Genomic DNA, 18,971 nt, shown 5'->3' on the forward strand with positions numbered 1-18,971 from the left:
ACGAAAATCTTTTGCGTCCACAATAAAAACGCAGAATCTTAGAGAATGACCATATCTATCCAGTTGTTGAATCTGGATCAGATCGGATAATTTGTATAGCCAAAAGCAAGAAATCAATTCACAGTGGCTACGCAGCTTCCGTGTCGTGACGTTTAATATGCCGGAGGAGAGCCATACTGACTAAGTATCGGGTATAAATGTAGAGTTGCGGTGTCCGCAGCAACTCACAACGTTCCCCCTCGTTTGTTCTTAAAATCCTGGATGTTTTTATTCCACTAGAGACTTTGGCGTTCGACCTGACAGTTTCCCTTCGATTTTAGAAGGAAACTTATGCATTCCCTTTGAAAGAATTCCCAATCGGCAAGGTCAGTTTGCGATTTTGGAAAGGGGTGAGTCCTGTCGGTGTTAGGGGTAAAATCAAAATTTAATAATAATTGGGAAGTGATCGCTTCTGTGCGGAGTTTTGGAAATGGACCAATTGGTTTTGTGGGAATTTCTGGACATGGTGATTAAGTTGGTGGCAGCTTTGGCCAGCTCAAACGCTTTGCCTCAGGCGTTAGATATTTGGGACCCCCAAAGGCCGTTAAAGCTTTTTTGTAGCACTTCTTACAAGGTAAAAGGAATTTGTCCATGTTATACTTCAACTTCTTTTGTTAAGTCGAGCGAATCGTAATCATTATAGAAGGGGGAACCTGCTCTAAAGAATGTAATTGAATTCTTTAAAATCATAGCAGGGGATGCCCGCGTACTGAAAGAATGTGTACCGATTTTTCCGGTTTCATTTCACAGAATCTACAGAAATTTCAACTTCTTGATTCACATTAGTTATTGTGCAAACGAATAATTTTTATTGATTAAATAGTTACATATATGTGATACGTTATATTATGTATTAAGATGGTAAGCCTTTGCTTTGCTTTTGCATTCCTTGTGTGTTTTAATTATTAACGAATCGAAATTATTTAACTAGAACTTGTGGTCGAAGGCAGGGAGGCCAGCAGATCCTCGATGAAGCTGTCCGGCTGTTCGATCAGAGTTAGAAGTCCTACAAAGAAATATGGTTAAGAAAATACGAAAAGTGCAAAAGCAAGCGAATGATTTTACCTGCCACATCGCAGAACTCGCCAAACGAAGTGCACGGCAATAGCTCCTCAGTCAGGATGTGTAGGATGCCATCTGTTGACTTAAGCATAGCCTCGTCATTTTTGCGTATGTAATCGAACAGGGAAACTGGCCAGGCCTCCTCCTTGGGCATGGTCACCAATTTGAACAGGATGTTGTATATCATATCGATCATGGCCCACATCATCAGGTACGGCTTGTACACACTGTAATCCTTCACCTGGCGATCGGCCGGCGCAAGCAGAGCCTTGCACAGCACCGATGGTGAGACGTGTCGTGCCTGGGCCACGGCCAGCATTCGTTTCAGATGCGCCACCTTGTGCTTGTTCCACAGCTCGCGACTGTGCAGCGTCACCGAAATGGTGATCATGTACAGCGGTCCCTCTACCTCGAAGCCACACTCGAGCCACTTCTCGCTGGGCGGGGCTGTTAGATAGGCGAGTACCGTCTTGCTATCCCTGGCCGCCGAGCGCGAGGACAGCAGCATGTAGATCGAATAGAAGAGCAGGTAGGGCACAAAGTGCATATTGGACTGGGGACCACCGCCGCCGGCATCATCGTGGAAGCTACGCTCCCAGGCGAAACGCACCAGCAGCAGCTTCAGGTCGTGTATGCTGCTCGTGTAGGAGATGTCACAACGCTGGGTGCTCTCCTGCATGTAGCTGCTGTGACGCGTCATCGAAGCGGAGAAGGTCGTCTCGAGCACGGACGGGCCCCAGAGCGGCAGCAGACCATTGCATCGGGTATTGGCATTCTGCAGACTAGCCCGCTCCCATTCATCACGGCCGCGGGTCAAACGAATCGCTGAGGTGTGACAGTCCACATGGACCACATTGAAATGGGTCACCGTGGTGTAGCCAATGGTTTTGCGGGACTTCAGCTCGAATTCCTCCACGTTGCAGCGCTTGGTGAACGTATAGATGCCCAGCACCTTTTCGGGCTGGCAGGCATACCCCTCGCGGCAGATGAAACACGTCAGCCCAGTCTCGTCGCGCAGTTTCTCGATCTTTTGCAGTATAGAGCCCTTGGCCGTCACCTGTCCCTTCTCGTTCGTACGCATACCCAAGGCATCCAGTTGTTTCTCGCGCGTGGCCATGGCCAGACGTTTCTTTTCGGCGCGCGTGAAGTCACGCACTTGCTGGACTCGGGCCGCGGTGGCTGCATCGGTTGACAAAGCCTCTAGAAGATTCTCGGCCAGACTGCCGACATGCTCATCGCTGGACACTTGCTCTAGGCGATGTATAATCGGTATAATGTCCTTGCTGATGGCCACCTGAGTGGCCTCGTGATGATTGGAGAGTCCGGTAAGGAAGCGCAGTATATACTTGAGACTAGGGCGCGAAATGAACTCCTTCAGCTCGTCGGAGTCGGTGCGCAGGAGTGTGGGCTTCACACATGGGGCATGCTCTGTGATGTAGGCCAACGAGCGCTCCACAATGCCCAGACTGACAATGTAATCCTTGAGGGTGCCGCCAATGCAATTGTGCTCGATCTGATTGGTCAGGACGCAGAAGAGCTCAAGCTTGAACTCCTCCTCGGGTGTGCGTTCGTTGTCAAAGCGTTTGAAGTTGAGTGTGTCCTGAAAAAAAGAGTGTGTAAGTGTGTGCTCCACAAAGAACTCTCTCCCTGAAACCTACCTTGAAATGCTCACACAGCAGGGCCATCTTCACCTCATTCCCGTAGACCAGGGCGGCCAGCACACGAATGAGATGCCGCAACACCGAAGGATTGTTGCGTACATTCGGACAATCCGTGCAGGAGATCAATGCCGACACATACTCGGGCCCTCCGAACGTCAGGGAGAACTGCAGGAACGAGTCCAGCGTATCACTAGCTGCCTTCGAGAGCAGCGTTTCCATAATCTCCAGTAGTTGTTCGGTGACTGCCGACTGTATTGAGTCATTCTCCGATTGCAGGCACATCTGTAGCACCTTCAGCAGTGTATTGATGGCCCCAATCTCGGGCTGGCACAGGACCTCCTGGCAGCGGCGCACTTTTACACAGATGAGGAAGAGCTTGAGCAGAACCTGGATAAGTTCACGCTGGCGGGAGATTCTCTGCAGACTGCCAATCCTGTCCAGCATCACACGAAGGCCATTACAATCGGCCAGTACGTTGGCCATGCGGTATAGCTGCTCTGTGTCCACCGCCTCCTGACTCTTGTTGTTCAGCGTCTCGACAAACTCCTCGGTGGCATCGCCCAGCAGTCCGCGCATGCGATAGACAATACGCATGGCATCGCGATCGCCGCCCTCGGCCAGCCACACCTTTTTGTACACATCCTTGACGGGCAGGTCCAAGCTTATGATCTTATTGTTCACCAGCAGCTCCATGCCGTTGTCATCCTCCAGCAGAGCAATCAATTCACAGTCCGTGCAGATTTTGTTCTTTACATCTCGCATCAGGGGGCCCAGCCCCATTTCGCCGGAGGGATAGGGATTGCCGAGCATGCGGCCCTGCAGGAAGTCCTCCTGCTGTGGATCCTTCTCCAGGGTCATGTAGAACTCGCTCTCGTCGTGCTCCTCCGGATGTATGATCGAATACAGACGCTCAAAGATAAACACCGGCGTCTTGATGTCATTCATGCGCGTCTTGTCGACCGTATCAATGAGAATCTCCATAAAGGCACGCGTCTCTTCTTCGGTGCCGCTGGTCATCTCCTCCAGCATTTCGAGCAGCTTCTCCTGCGCCTCGTCAATGTGTCGGGTTCGCTGAACCACCAGACTTCTCAGAGCCAAGTAGCTCTCGAGCACTGGGCCCAGCAGACGGGTCTTGTAGGTCCTGCGTATGTTGGGGCACTCGAGGAAGAGCCACAAGAGCTCCACATATCGGCGCAAAGCATAGCCGAGCGTCAGGTCCGAGGACAGCGAATGCTCTTCCATGCAATGCACTTTGGCTATCTCCGTAGCCAGCAGCGACGAGATCTTGCACAGCACTCCCCTCAGTACCAAATACTGCAGCCAGGGCGACTCGGTGGCAATGCTCCGGTAGAGAGCCAAATACTCGTTGCTGGCCTCTCCCGCGTCCCCCACATGATACAGGAAGGACGTGAGCAAATTGAGAGCCTGCTGCTTGCGTTCGTGCGTGCGTGCCAGTCCTCCGAGCAGCGTGCACGCCAGTTGCCGGCCAAAGCGGGAGTTTTCGTTGAAGAGCAACGGTTGGATCCACTCTGCATTGAACACCAGCGGCTTGGTCACACGCTGCTTGTCCAGCACATTCGAACGCCAGCGTTTGCCAAACTTCTCGCCCAAATATGCCGCCCTGGCGGCTTCCTTGGTCTTTCTTGGCGGTGTCTCCGTGCCCGCCGACTGCTGCTGTTTGCTGCTCTTTGGCTTGGTGCCTGCCGGTGCATCCTGTTGGTGGTGGCTGATAGGCATGCGATTGCTCCAGGCCAAGTACTCGTGATTCTGATCCGAGTTGAGCCACGCCCGATAGTCGATGGTGTTGCCTTCGGGCAGTTTAATGTTGCTCAACTCAATGGCAGATACTGGCTTGCCGCCGCTGCCGCTGCCAGAGATCGTGGGATTAATCAGACTCTGCAGAATGCGCAGGCAGGGATGCAGCACTGAAGCCACCGGTCCACGGGGCAACCTTCACGAGGAGGAAATGGCTATTAGCTTTAAGAATCATTAGGGTTTGTCTTCCACTCACTTGCAATTGCTGATAAACAGCTCAAAGATCACCTTCAGCTTGTATTCCCAGCATAAATCATCTTGGCTGAGAAGCACCTCCAGCAGCGTCATCTCCTGATGCACGGCTGCCTCCAGACTAATCAGGGGAATGGACCCCATCAAAGCGCTCTTCACACGCGACGTGACCAGCTGCAGCAGATGCATGCACGCCTCGGCATTGTCCTTGGTCAAAACAACCAGTAGATTGCGCACCTCGTTCTGGATCTGCGGTGTTCCACGGCGCAGATTATGCTCCGCCAGCTCGCTGACCAGTCCCTGGCTATAGAGACCCATGCGACAGTCATAATTGTAGGCCATGGCCCGCAGCAGGGTAAGGCACTGCTCAGTGGAGGCCAAGGCGCAGCCATAGCAACGGTTCGTTGTGGGATTCTCGGCGCCCAAGACCAAAGCCAGATTGCTGGGCGGCAGATCCTGTTGTTGGCGATCGTAGGCCACCAGCTCGCTAAAAAGGATGGAATGAAATGGGTATCACCAAAAGCCAACTCGAGAGGCAACATAACAGCGAAATATATCGACCAGTGAGACTACATACTCCTGAACCATAAATCACCCACCCAACTCTTTCGCACACATCTCTCTTGCCACAGCCCCCATAGCCCCAGACATCCATTGGAATATCCCTAACTCTTAGTCTTCTAAAAACTAAGCATTCAACGAGACGGACAGGCAGACGTATGGACTCGTCGGAAATGAGCTACTTCTCGCTGTAACATCGACCATAATCGACCCCCATACTCTATAAGTACCGAGTGCTTGCATCGAACTCACCTGCGGCAGGCTTTGACTTTCTGGACAATCTTGCTTAGTTCCTCGAAGCTGGCGCGTGATTCCACGCAGTATTTCTGGGCGAGCAGCTGGATGATCTTGTTCACCTGTGAAGTGCTATGCACACTGGCCATGTTGTCCTCGACAAGACGATCATTGATGCGATGCTCGGCCACCTTCTGGATGAGCAGCTCGAGAAGCTGTTTGTTGGCCAACAGCTGGTGGTAGATGCGATCCGCACGCTCCAGTGAGGTGTGTATCATCAATACAGTCTTGGCTCGATCCTCGGCCGATTCGATCGGATCCACGGCACAGCAGACGCGTGCATACATGCTAAAATCGAATTTGGCGTACTTGCAGAAGCCACACGAGTGGCACAAGAACGGATCCTTTTCGTCATAGTTGATGGCCCGACACTTGTGGCACTGGAACACATTCTCCCCGCAGTTGCCGCACACGCCCGGATACGCTGGCACAGCGGCACTGCAGCGCGGACACTGCAGATTCTCGCTGGAACCGCTCACAGTCTCAAAGAAGTCCGCAAATTCAATCATCAGATTGCAGGCCGTGATGGGCAATGGGAAATCAATCTTCAGCTCTGTCTGTCCCGATTGCAGCGAAACGGAGCGGGCCTTGTGCCACAGCGCAGGGCGGTTCTTCAGCTCGACCACCGCCTGGACACTGCGATTGTTGTAGTACACATTGATCGTGCGCACCATCTTCGTGCGCTTCAGATCCGCAATCCGCACAATCAGCTTCGAGATGGTGTGGCACTGCACCAGCTTGTAGATCATCGTTGTGGTGGTATATTTTGAGTCGGACTTGACCGACGGCAGCTTGATGTTGGCCATCGGCACCTCCGGGTTGTTGCACACCAAACAGGGCTCCGATTCCAGATAGTATCCGTTCATCTGCAGTATCGACTCCAGGGTGGTGTAGACGGGGGCATTCGGGTGCTTGCACAGCAGCTCGTTCTGTGTCCGGAGTACTTCGACTGCCCGCGAGACAAACTCTGGCAGGCGTTCGGTTATGCTGCGTGTTGTCAGAGTGAGGTATCCCAATAGATCCACAAATTGTGCTGTCCTTCGGCCATAGGTGGGCACCAGGGGCCACAGGTTCCAGAAAATGGTCAACAGCTTCTCGCGCTGTCGCTCGTTGGCATGCTCGAACAGCCCCGTCATGAAGGAGTGCGCCTGCCAGCGCAGCTGACTGATATTATTCTCCAGCAGGAAGATCCTTACGAAGCGTATGATCAAAGCATCGCAGGCATACCGAAATATCTGATGGACAAATGTCCCGCACTGTGCCGGATCGAATTTCGAATAGTAGGCGTCGGTGTCCTCGCTTTTCTCACGATCGCTGCGCAGCTTCGAAGACGCCGACACGACTGCTGGCGGTGGCTGCTGTTGTTGCTGCTGCTGCTTGTTGGCTGGCATATTGCAAACGGCCGCCTGCAGCAGCTGTATAATAATGGGAGACACGCCATCATCTAGCTGATAGCAGGCAATCTCCATTAGCATGGCCAAGGCATCCTCATGAACCACACAGAACTTTTGCCAATTGCCAGTGCGCATTTGGCTGATCTCCTGGCAGGTGCGCAGATGCTCTGTCAAATCCACCAACGAGTCGTAGCTGAGCATTGGCGGATTGGCATTGTACGGGGCACCAGTCTAGGGGGGGAGAGAGAGCTTAAACAGTGCCAGAGTGGGGCATAGAGTAGACAGAGCACTTACCTTGCTGCTTACAATGCTGCACACTCTCTTGACCACACGGAAATGAGCATCCAACGAGTGACCATCGCGGTACATGCGGAACTTCTCTTTGCTGCCGCAAATGTACATCAGCAGCTTACGCACCTGCCTTCGCAGCAGTGTATTCAGATTGAGCATCATGTACTCGCACAAGGTAAATGTCATGGCCTCACAGAAGCTGCTGTCGTAGTTGTCCGGATGGGCGCTGCTTAGCCGCAGAATCTGGTAGGGCAGCCGCACAATGATCTCCGTGAGCAGTCCGTCGTACGACTCAAAGATATCTGGATAGTTCTTCAGGTAGTTCTGCGGTATCAGTATGGATATATCTGGTTTGGGGCCGTGTTTAACGGGTTTGAGCAGCTGTACGCCCGGTCCCGAGGTGGCTCCCCCACTCGCGATCGGTGCTGCGGCTTGGCCTGGCGCATAGGGATCCCCTAGCACGGTTTTCCAGTGCACGAGGAGCGTGTTGAGTGCCTCCAAAGCATAGACAAAGGCCCCACTCTTGCTCAGAACATTCGCTGTGGTGCTGGCCACAAATGAGCTGTTATCCTTGAACTGATGCGGTGGCGAGGTGGTGCCAGTTTGCTTCGATTTGGTCTTGCCCATCATCACACCAAAGAGCGACAATAGAGCAAGGCGTACTTCATTTCCGGGACATTTGTTCTCCATCTGCAAAACAGTATACGATTTAGAAATGGTTTGTTTATGCTCCTCCCCGACTCTGACTCCGATTCGTACCCTTGAGGCCGCTCCACGTTTGCCTATTTCCACGTACTCCACTAGAGCCTGAAGCAGCTCCTGGAGCACCTGCTGGTCCCTTTCGTTGTTGCCATTGAGATCTGTGGTCAGCATGTGTATCACCTGGATGAGCGGTATGGCCTGCAGACCATTGCACAGATCGAATGTGCCCAAGTGCTGGATAATGCTCTCCAAAACAGCAATCCTGCAATCCAGAGACAATCAAACGATTAGAGATTAAGAGATTGCGATATTCTTAGGATATTTTCTCACCTTAAATCGTGCAGTTTCTGCAGCTTTTCATCTTCGTTGATCTCGTTGTTGTCCTCGGTGCTGCTCATGGCGCTCAGGCCACCTCCTGGGACAGAGGCAGAGCCACCAGAGCCACTGGGTCCTGGCTGCTGCTCCTCGCCCGGCTCTCCATCCTTGACGGAACTGCAACTCTGTCGCGGTGGCGTTGTATTCGGATGATCGCCAAAGTTACTGCTGCGCGCCGATGTGCCGCCAATGCTCTCCACACCACTGCCACCGCTCTCGGATCCCCCACTGCCTGCCGGCTCTGCGGGTGAGGTGCGCAGCGTGGAGCCATCGGTGGCCACATTGGAGCCCTCATCATCGGAGCCTCCCGCAGACACAGAGACCGAAACACTGGCCGCTGCAGCATTGGCTGCCGCCTGTCTGATGCCCTGGATATTGGCCAATCCCTGCTGCAGAGAATGCAGGGCATTGGCATCGGCTCCGCCATGCTGTTGGAGACTCAGGGCAATGGCTATGTCCATGATGGCCTCGTCGTCGCCATCTTCGGGTAGACCCAGCAATCGGGGGAAACCGCCGCCCATGAACGCCTCCAGATTGAGCAGCTGGTGGTTCGGCTGCTGTCCGGGGAGTCCTCCCTCCACTGCCTCGAGCAGAGCGGCCGCTGCATTGTCTTGATCCTGTCCGGCAGCCACGCCTGCTGCCTCTTCGATGATGTCGTTGGCCGCCGATGCAGCCACCGCTTGCAGGGCCTGCATTTGAGGCGTGGGCGTGGAGCAGGCAGGCGGCGTAATGACGGCTATGGCCGCCACCTTGCGGCGCTTCATGCGTGGACTGAGGAGAAGGATCAGTGCCTCCTTGGCGCTGTGACTGATCACGGTGGCATCGTGCTTGAGCAGATCAATGAAGTACTGGGTCATGCGACCCACTTGACCGGGATCGGCCAATGCAAAGCCATACATAATCTCCACCAAACAATGGACGATGGTCTCCGGCTGGCACAGGCCGCGTCTCACAATATTCACTGGCTCGTCCAGATCGGGGGTGATCTTGTGCAGCTCCAGGACAATCCTCATCAGGTCGGGCACCAAATCGTAGCTGTTCTCCAGACAGATCTTGGCCAGTGACTGGGGACGGGAGTTGGCCACGCCGCGTACCAGCAATATCAGGCGATAGAAGGCCTCCGGATCGATTTCTTGCAGAGATTCTAGTTGCTGCAGCTTCGGCTGCATGGCCTGCAGTTCGCCGTGCACGAAGTGCAGGATCACGCCATCCTTGAAGCTGTGATAGGACGCCCGACTGCCATAGAGGGTGGCCAGCACATAGCGGGCCTGGGTTTGAACGGGATTCGGTGTGGGCAGCAGCAGCAGTCCGCTGGCTGTCTTCACGACCTTCGAGCGCAGTGGGGCAGCCACGGCACTGCCGCCCAGCAGATGCAGGGCGCAGTCCAGCACCTCCAGCAGATGGTTAACCATGCGATCCAGCTGGGTGATGCAATTGAAGCCCTCGCCAAAGTTGGCGGCGGCACTCTGTTGCGTGGCCGTCACGGGCGTCGGACCAGAGCTGGGTGCCGGTACGTCTTCGCTATCGTCGGGCCAGCCCACGAGCTCCTTTGACTTGCCATAGACCTCGATAGAGTCCAGGAGTGTGACATGTTCGGGGTCCTGCGACTTGGCAAACACCACCTTCAGCATTTTGTCCGATTGGAACATTTCCTCGCGCGTCAGCGGTATATCAAACCATCGCGCCTTCCTCATCGTTGTGGGTATGGTGCGTCCAAGGATCGTAACTGATACGGGTGCCCGTTGGATATCCTGGGTGCCCAGCATCACACGGAAGCCCACCATGACCACATTTGGATCGTTGTTCACCACCTCCAGTGTGAATCCCGTGGCCTTTGTGCTGGCCACAAACATCCCCGTGGAGAAGAGGCGCGTCTTGAGCTTCTGTTTGTTGTAGATCTGCAAGAGATCGTTGCCGCCAAACTCCACGTCCGCCAGCATGTTGCAATGCTCAAAGAAATCAATCGGGAAGATGGGTTGGCCTCCAGATGTCAGTTGCTTCTGGTGCTGTTGGCTGCTGGCCTTGCGATGGAGCAGCTTTCCAGCCGCTGCAGAGCCGCCTCCCTTGCTTTTGCCCTGCGGATTGTTTGTGGTATTCTTTGCCAGCAGCGTGGAGCTGTACAATTGATTGCCGAAAGGTTGCACCTGCGGCGACAGCCAGAAACTCGTGTGCTCTGGCTGGGCCGAGAAGATCCTGAGGCTGCCGTCCTCGCACAGGAGCAGTAGGGTGGTTTTCTCAGTCCCCGCCACGCTATGGCGTATGCCCACCACATCCATTATCCTCGATTTGGCCGACTGTGCCTTGATCTCCTGCATGTATATGCGTTCGGGTGTGATCATCAGTATCACTGGATTATTGGACGTATGCATGCTGGCATAGATCAGTCCGGGATGCCCGGCCACCTCTGTCCAACCCACAAGCGACTGGAGCGGCACCTTCGAAGCCGACGATGATTTGCTGGCCGTCGATGCTGCTGTGTTGTTGATGTCCAAATGATAGATGCCCTTGACACCCTCGTTTACGTTCGTCAGGGGCGAACAGAAGCTCCTGCCGCAGGTGTAGCTGTAGAAGAGCAGCTGCAGCGCGTGCGAGTAATAGATGGACACACCACCGCCGCACACCTGTCCATTGATATCCTTGATATGCTGATGGCTCAACTCGAGGGTATTTGTCACATAAAAGTCGCCGTGCACGGCCAGGCTCTGCTGATCCAGCTGCTGCGTATAGATGTAGCCAGAGCTGGTAAAACTGAGCATGAAATAGCTCCCGCTGCCATTCTGCTGATGGTACATGAACGTGCAGTCCTTGATCTTGCCCACAGCCACGAGATAGTAGTACTTCGGACTGATTGTGTCCACCGACAGGTCATAAATCTTCACGTAATCCGTGGTGACAATGGCCAGCAGAGTCTGGGAGCCAGGCAGCCACATGGCCTTCTTCAGGAAGTTGCCATTCTCCAATTGGGGCGTGATGACAATGTGTTCATTGGTGCTGCCGCTGCTCGAGAAGGTCAGCACATGGCACTCTTTCAGTCCACACACGGCCAGGCAGTCCTCATTGCAGGGATTGGCCGCCAGCGAGAGCACAGTGCAGGCAATGGGCGCGGAACTGAGTTGCGTGAGAGTCAACTTCCGCTTGGAGGCATCTGCCTGCTTGAGCAACGCCGATAGCTGCAGTATGGTGACCTTTCCCTTCTCATGCGACACGGCCAACTGCTGGCGGCGTCCGTGCGGCGAGGACAGGCAACAAAAGGCCACGCGGCGTATCGTGCCAGAGGTCAGCAAGTGCTTGATGGTCTGCCCCTGATCTCCGGAGTAATTCATCCGCACATTCTCAAAGGCCCCCTCCTGAGAGCCCAGAGTGGCGAACATCAGTTGATCGGTGATCTGGAAACTCTGCTCCAGCTGATGCAGACGCTGCAAGGCGGCAGTGGCACGCCTGTGGCATCCCACAATCGAGTAGAGCGTGCAGTTCTCCCTTATCGACGGCAGCAGCACATCAAAGTACTCGAGTATGCATCGGACCACGAGCATCCATTGTTCCTGATGCTGCAACGTCTCACGGTAGGGTTCGAGGAGTTTCCCCAAAAGCTGGATTCTCTCACTGCTGATCGAATCCTTGCGGGCAGGCGCTCCATGCTGCTGCTGTGTGGCTCCTGGTGCTGTGTTGATTCTCTTCTTACTCGCCAGGAGACTCATGTGCGAGGGCAAGTAGCTGCAGCTGTTGCTGCCGCCAGGTCCCACCGACTCGCGTGCCTCTCCAGAGCCCAATCTGCGACTCAACGCCTGACACGAGCCATCCTCCTTGGCACCACAGTCGCAGAAAAAGTTCCCGTACTTGGCATAGCTCACATCGTGCCCCTTGTGGCACACTCGGGCACACACAGAGCACACGCCGACCGTGTTGATCATGTTGCAGGTGTGACAGTGGTACCAGTGCTGGTTCATGAACTCCTTTTGGGTCTGCGAGAATGTGCACAGCTTGTTGTTCAGCGTGTCCTCATCGGAGTCATCCAGCAGCGAGTCCTGTTCCTCTTCGGCCAGCTCATCGTACAGATCGTCAATGTCCGTCTGCAGTTCGTCGTCCCATGGGGGCATATGCTGGCGACTGCCACGGTAGCCAATGCTCTGCAACAGTTCGCTGAGGTACCGCAGCAGGGCGCTCACATTTTCCGCGTGTCGCAAATGCTTGTCGGGGAGCTGCAGTTTGGCCAGCTCCAGCCACAGCAGCGTCGTATTGAACAGCGCCACGTGTCCGCGTGCTGGAGAGGCATCCGCCAGGGTGATCATTATCTGTAGGACATCCGCAAAGTCACAGCCATCGTGAGGCGGGCTTATCAAAGTCTGACCCAGCTGTAGGAGGGCCTGGAAGAGGGGTGCTGCTATCGGTCCTGCCTTGCTCTGATCGCGTACTAGGTACTTGGTGATGGACAGCAGTAGTCCTCCATTGCGTTCGCTTTGGCGTTGCTCTCCCCCTTCGCTGTGATCGCAGGCCTGTGAGGACTCCTCCGAGGGATTCGGCTGTGCTGCCTGCCACAGGCTCAAGATCTGTGAAGTGTTGGGTGCAGCTCCTGCCGCTCCTGCTGCTGCCCCGCAGTCGTAATCTATGTCCATGGCATCTAGCTGATCGGAGATACTGGGCATAGCCGACACTGTGGCCATGTTTGTGGGTGTCTGGGCATTGCTACTGGAGCTGCTTGAAGGCTGCATGATGCTCGTGAGCAGGCGGCATGTCGGATCCATGGTCTCGGAGTTGCTAACATCGCCTGCCGTCATATTTGGGCCATAGATTATGTGGGCCAGCCACAGCTTCAGCCGTGCCACATCGACTGTGGCTAGATCGCTGAAACAATCCACCAAGTCCTCATGCTGGAACTGGGAGTCCGCTCGAGTGGATTGCTCAAACAAACGTTCGACAAACTGCAGCATTTTGCGGGCATAGCTCAGGGGCAGCGTGGTACCCGTAAAGGACAGCAGCAGCGTGGTCAAGCTGCCCGTCTTCTGGTCATGGAAGAACTGGCGCATGGCCTGCACAGCTGTGGGCTTCTCCAGCATCTTGATGAATGTCTTTAGGACAGCAAACAGCATTGATTCATTGAACAAGGCTCTCTCTTGATCCAATGGGGTGCCTCCCGCCGCTGGCTGTCGCAATTCTGCGGCAAATTCGATCAGCATACGATAGCAGTAGCCAATCATGTGCTCGTACAGCAACAGTTTCTGCGCCTCTAGGGTCAGTCCGCTCAAGATTTCCCTCAGACACTGCTCGCTCTGGCCCTGCAGATAGTCGGTGCGCATGTCCAGCATTGAGGCAATCAGCAGCGGCTTCAACTGGGCATCCATTTCGCTGCAATTGGAGGCGAAGGGCAGCAGCAGCTCCATCAAATGGAGTATCGTCTTCAGGCAGTGTTTGAGCGTATGCAAAGTGGAATAGGCCACACCGCCGCTGCCTCTGGTCAGCTCTGTAATGTGTGCATCAATAACATTCAGGGTGTATGGCTCCACGGGATGCTGTTTTCCATCGAAGGCCGAATCATTGACCATCAAACACTTGGGCCATTCATTGGCTATCAACTGCTTATCCTCATTCGGCAGCAGCTTAAGGAATGCCGCATGCAGCTCCAGCATTATGGCCGGCTTATCGCTCACAATGGGCACTATCAAGTTGAGGACATGCTCTGGCGTGGTGCTCGACAGCTGCTTGAGCATTTGCTCGCGCACAATCTCCGATAGGTAGCGATACGAGTCCATTAGCTTGATCAGCAGCTCGTTGATCATTTGATTGCGTTGCAGCGTTTCCGTGGATAGACCCTGGTCATCCTCGTGCTTGGATTTCTCTTCATCGATGGATTCGTTGGAGGAATACACCTCGGGATGATCATGGTCTGTGGCATTGCCACCACTACTGGAGGCCGCACTGGTGCACGATGATTGGTCGCCACCGCTGCTATCCTCGCAGTCCTTGCGCAGCAGCTTGAAGCCCTCCTTTTCGGCCCAGGCCACGGCCTGCATGTGGGCCACCAAGGCATCAAAGAGTATGAGTTCCGAGAGGCGTGGAATACCTATATAAAAAAAAGAGATTACCATTAATCTCGACTCAGCCCCGGCCATAAATTCCGCTTCACACTTACCTTTGTTACTCATCTGCTGATTGAAGGCCTCTACACCAAGGATCGTTTGCTTCAAATTATATCGTATATCGGCTGTGGTATCCCCCACTTGGGTGTACAACGACTCCGCGTACTGTGTGTACATGCCCTGCTTTATGAGGCTATTGACAATCAGATAATGTGACGTGGCCAAGGGCAGGCGTGTGCTCCACACCAGCGAATGCAAATTGGGTGCCCGCTCAATGCGGAGCGCCTCCACGTGAGAGGTGGATGGGGGCAGGCCCAGCAGCAGTTTCCAGGTGTTGGTAAAACAATACTGCATGGCACACAGATTGTGTATGCTGTTGCTCTCGCTGTTCTCCTTTCGGGAAAACGAGGACATGTCCGCTATGTTCAGGATATCCACGAGGGCGTCCACCAGCAGCGGATACTTGAGTTTGTCCGGTGTGCAGAGTATAAAGTTCCAGGCCAGGCCGTCCAATTTGAATTCGCTCACCCAATAGGCCTTTTCGGGCTCCTTTACGACCAGGCTATAAAACGTGGGCCGTATATCTGCAGGAGAGACAATCAATTGAGAGATTGGTGATTGGGAGTGGCTATATCGCCAGCTGGTGGATTACTTACTCGATCCATATTCTCCTGAAGACTTGCGGAACTTCTCTTCAATATCCTGACGGCAATACGAGTTCAGTTTGGTACGACTGTTGATCAAATCGGAGACCTTCTGCGTCTCCGGCATGCTGCTCACGCTGAACAGTATCCAGCGGACTTGATCCAACAGTTCGGGCGGTGCGTGATACAGATGTTTCATCAGATACTCTAGGAATACGAGCAAGCGCGATAGAAGCATCATTTGGCTATTCCTGACGACACGCTCGGCACTGATGCCGCGACAGACTTCGGCGCAGCGTATCACCCCGCCCGCAGTTAGCAGCAGGATGGATTTCTTTTGCATGAGATTGAGCGAGTGGAACAGGAAGAGCAGCAGCTGGGCATGCTCAATGTTGATGTCCTCGTAGTCCGAGTCACCGGCAGACGAAGAGGAGCAGACGCCATCAACCAGCGTGTTGATCAGGCGATGCCACACCGACAGGCAGGCGGCCTCCTTCTCCTGTATGGGTTTCAGCAGCAGTATCTGCACAAGAACGGAAAGAGTGCTGGGATAGACCTGTAGGGGCCATGTATTCGTATCCGTGGACCACGGAGAGATGGCCAAATGTTGCAGCAGATTCGATTGGAGCTGCTCGGAGAGCAGTCCCGTGGAGATCAGGTTGTGTATGTATCGGCCAGCAGCACCCGAGAAACGTATCATCGACGCCTGCCACTTGGCAGAGGAACCAGAAGATCCAGCTCCTGTGGCAGCAGCCACAGCAGCAGCCGTACTTGGTGGCGACTGCTGTTCGCTGTCGTTGCGCATCACATCGCGATCAAAGTCCTTGATTATGTTGGCCATCAGCAGCATCTGCTGATCGCTGACGCCTGCCTTCACATAGCGCTGCATGTAGGCATGACGGTTGGCTAGGAATTGATCCAGGAAGCAGAAGATGTCTGCCGACAGCTCCAGATACTCGTGCGGCTCATCTAGTTTCGGTACCAAAGCGCTCTTCTGCTCTCCACTGCGCTCTTGCGACGAAGTATTGGCATTGTCGTCGTGCGTTTCCGGGGAGAGGGTTTCCTTGAACCAATGCCCCAGATAGCTTTCGCTGTCATCTTCTTCAGAGTTGTCCGAATAGGACATGGACTCATTCAGGCAGGTCGTGGAGTCCGAATAGCTAATCGGATCGCATTCGGTGCGGTCTTTAGTTGAAGCACGCTTCAGAGTGCATGCCTTGCGGTAGGCCACGGTGGCCAGAAAAGTGAACAGCTGATGCAGCGTGGCAGTGTTTAGGACCCGCACAATCCTCTCCAGCGATGTGTAATTCTGCAGGATATCAAATTGCGCTGGCTCTGGCAGCGTTTCGGGATCTGTGACACTGCTCTGTCCGCAGGCGGATTCAATCTTTAGATCCTCAATCAGTTCGGACAGCAGCTTAATGCTGTGATTGGCAATAGCTGCATTCAATTCTCCAAAGCCCTGTTGGACTTTGAACAGATTCACCCTGGCTATTGGTGTACTGGGCGCTGTAATCGACTCTGTTTTGGATGCTACTTTTGTGGCGGCTGCCGCTTTAGCTGCCGTTTCTGCCGAGGCACTGCCACTGGCACCCATGGCTCCCTGGATGCCGCTGATGAGCAGCCAGCTGCCGTAGCACAAATGATTCTGATATATATACATCCTGGCCGAGGATTTGAACATCTCGCCAATGCTCGAATAGATTTCGAGGGCTTTGTTTACAATCCCGCTAGCCTGTTCTTCAAATTCGTCGTGATCTTTGCTTGTCTGGACACTGGACAAGCCACCGCCGCTGCCCTGGCTGGTGGACGCTGCAGCAGCCGTCTGTTGTTGCTGTTGTTTCTGCGCGCTGCTCGCCTGGCCCATGCTCAAGACACTGGTGGCTATCGAGGTGAGGACAGCATTGTACAGCGCCGAGATGCCGCACATGGAAAGCTTTTCAATGCGGCTCGGTGTCAGCGGCTGCATGACTATCAAAGCATAGGCCTGGCCCACAATCGAGAGATCTGTAAGCATGTGATTCATCGATGATTTCACAGTTGTGGCCTCCGCCTGTGTGAGTGGCAGGTAGAGGGGTTTCCCAGCATTTATCGTCTCCATGTACTTCATGCGATAGCGACTGAGAATGGGCAGGCCCACGCAGATGTCCAACAGGGTATCGACGCCATTTGCCTCCTGGAACACCTCCACATTGGCTGCCAAAAGTTGCTCCTACCACAAGGAATACAATTTAATTCAAAATTCATTTGAAGAAAGGCATTTCTTACAGTGCAGTCGGTGATCTCTTCGCTGAGGGGCACCCAGGTCATCTTTCCCGGCTCCAGCGGCGCCAACAGCTGCTGAAGGATAACCGATGATAGGTCCGAGCGCGAGCGTTTAATCTCCAATTTTGGTGACTCTTTATCGTTGCTGCCGCCAGCACCAGCACCACCTGTGGTGCTACCTGCCATTGACATAATACTCTTATTGGATGATTCCGGGTGTTTGGAGCTCTTCACCACCCCAGCCACGGCACTGTAGTCGAACTGTGCGACAGCCGAAGAAGCATTCTCCCTGCCCTCGCAGAGCATTTTGAGGGCTGCCAATAGCCATTTCGATTCAAAGACCGACACTTTTGGCAGACGGAAGAGTATAAAGCGAATAAGCACTGCCGTGGCATCGTGCAGCTGGCATATCTGTGTCTGACAAACTAAAAGAAAAACAAAATGTTTAAGATGTACATACATAGCTTATAAAGGAAGCTTAAGACCCCTTGATACCCCTTAGCAACAGGCCGCGGACATACATTTTTAATATAAACAGACAGAGCGACAAACGAACGCGCTTTCCGCGAATGCGGTACAAACCGCTGCCGAAATATGATACATCCTCTTCTTTAAAGGGTATAAGTAAATACACACGGATGTGTGCTGGTTTGTGTGGGACCCCTTAACGAATTGCATTTCATTGCGAAAAAAAATGTCTCATATAGCTTTGTTTTCTTTTTTTGTTTGGTGAAAAATCATTAAAAGTAGAAGCGGAGGGGTGCGGAGAAAACTTACTTGATTTGATTTGCATAAGTTTGTCGGCAGCCAGTGCCGCAAAGGCCGTATAAAATGGTACGAAACTGCCTTCATCGTCGAAAAATTCGTGTTCACTGCATAAAAGAGGCAAAATATGGTTTTAAAACGGTGCAAATTGTTATAGTTCCGCGGCGGCGGCCATATTTAATTCTGCAAGTCACTTTTTTGCACTTGCAGCGGCAGTCTCATTTTCTTTGCTGCGCCATACAGGCAGCAAGAAAAAAGTTCTTTTGGGGCTTTAGGCTGTTGAGTACTCACCATCTAGTTATTGCTTTTAGCAAATTAACCACTTCGTTTTTGTTTAATGCACCCGTGCGGCTTAAAAGCAATGCTTTTATTACGGAGTTCCAATCGGTCCCGCCGCTATGGGACGACATTTTTTCAAAAATATCTTATTCTCCAATTAAAAAATATGCAAAAAGTCTAGGCCAGTGTGACCGATAGACTGTATACCCTCAGAAATATGACAAAATATACCTTCTCATTTTCAAAATATACCGTAAATATACCGATGAAAAACAAACTAAGCCCACTTAACCCCCTCTGTTTAAACAGATGAACAACTTGAGTTAAGGCGCCGAAAATAATACTGTTTCTAGGCGTCCTCTTAACTTACAAAAAAAACCCATGATATCTTTCATCAAGATTTATCATTTTCGAGGCTATCTTTGAATATCTGCTGATCCAAAATGGGATTATTGGTCTATTTTTTCATGGCATGAAAATTATATGTCCCCGATTCTAATAATACGGCTTATCATTCCTAGATAGCTTTGTAAGCCTGCTGCAACTATCTGTTTTTTT

At 53.1% G+C, this 18,971-nt stretch overlaps 1 protein-coding gene across 1 annotated transcript; it reads right to left on the minus strand.

Annotated features, from left to right (window-relative positions):
• Positions 1–818: 818 nt before the first annotated feature.
• Positions 819–18,641, minus strand: poe (E3 ubiquitin-protein ligase-like protein poe). The gene is made up of 13 exons (XM_001355890.4): positions 18,426–18,641; positions 18,147–18,241; positions 17,373–17,794; positions 15,117–17,316; positions 14,514–15,044; positions 8,342–14,444; positions 8,069–8,273; positions 7,313–7,999; positions 5,583–7,249; positions 4,774–5,256; positions 2,760–4,713; positions 1,105–2,701; positions 819–1,045 (listed from the first exon to the last, which is right to left on the minus strand). Exons 1-13 carry the CDS (start codon positions 18,542–18,544, stop codon positions 963–965), a joined length of 16,146 nt encoding a protein of 5,381 aa, XP_001355926.2. The 5' UTR covers positions 18,545–18,641; the 3' UTR covers positions 819–962.
• Positions 18,642–18,971: the final 330 nt, after the last annotated feature.

The sequence above is a fragment of the Drosophila pseudoobscura genome, chromosome 4, assembly GCF_009870125.1.
Source record: "Drosophila pseudoobscura strain MV-25-SWS-2005 chromosome 4, UCI_Dpse_MV25, whole genome shotgun sequence".
In the NCBI taxonomy this organism is placed as follows: domain Eukaryota; kingdom Metazoa; phylum Arthropoda; class Insecta; order Diptera; family Drosophilidae; genus Drosophila; species Drosophila pseudoobscura.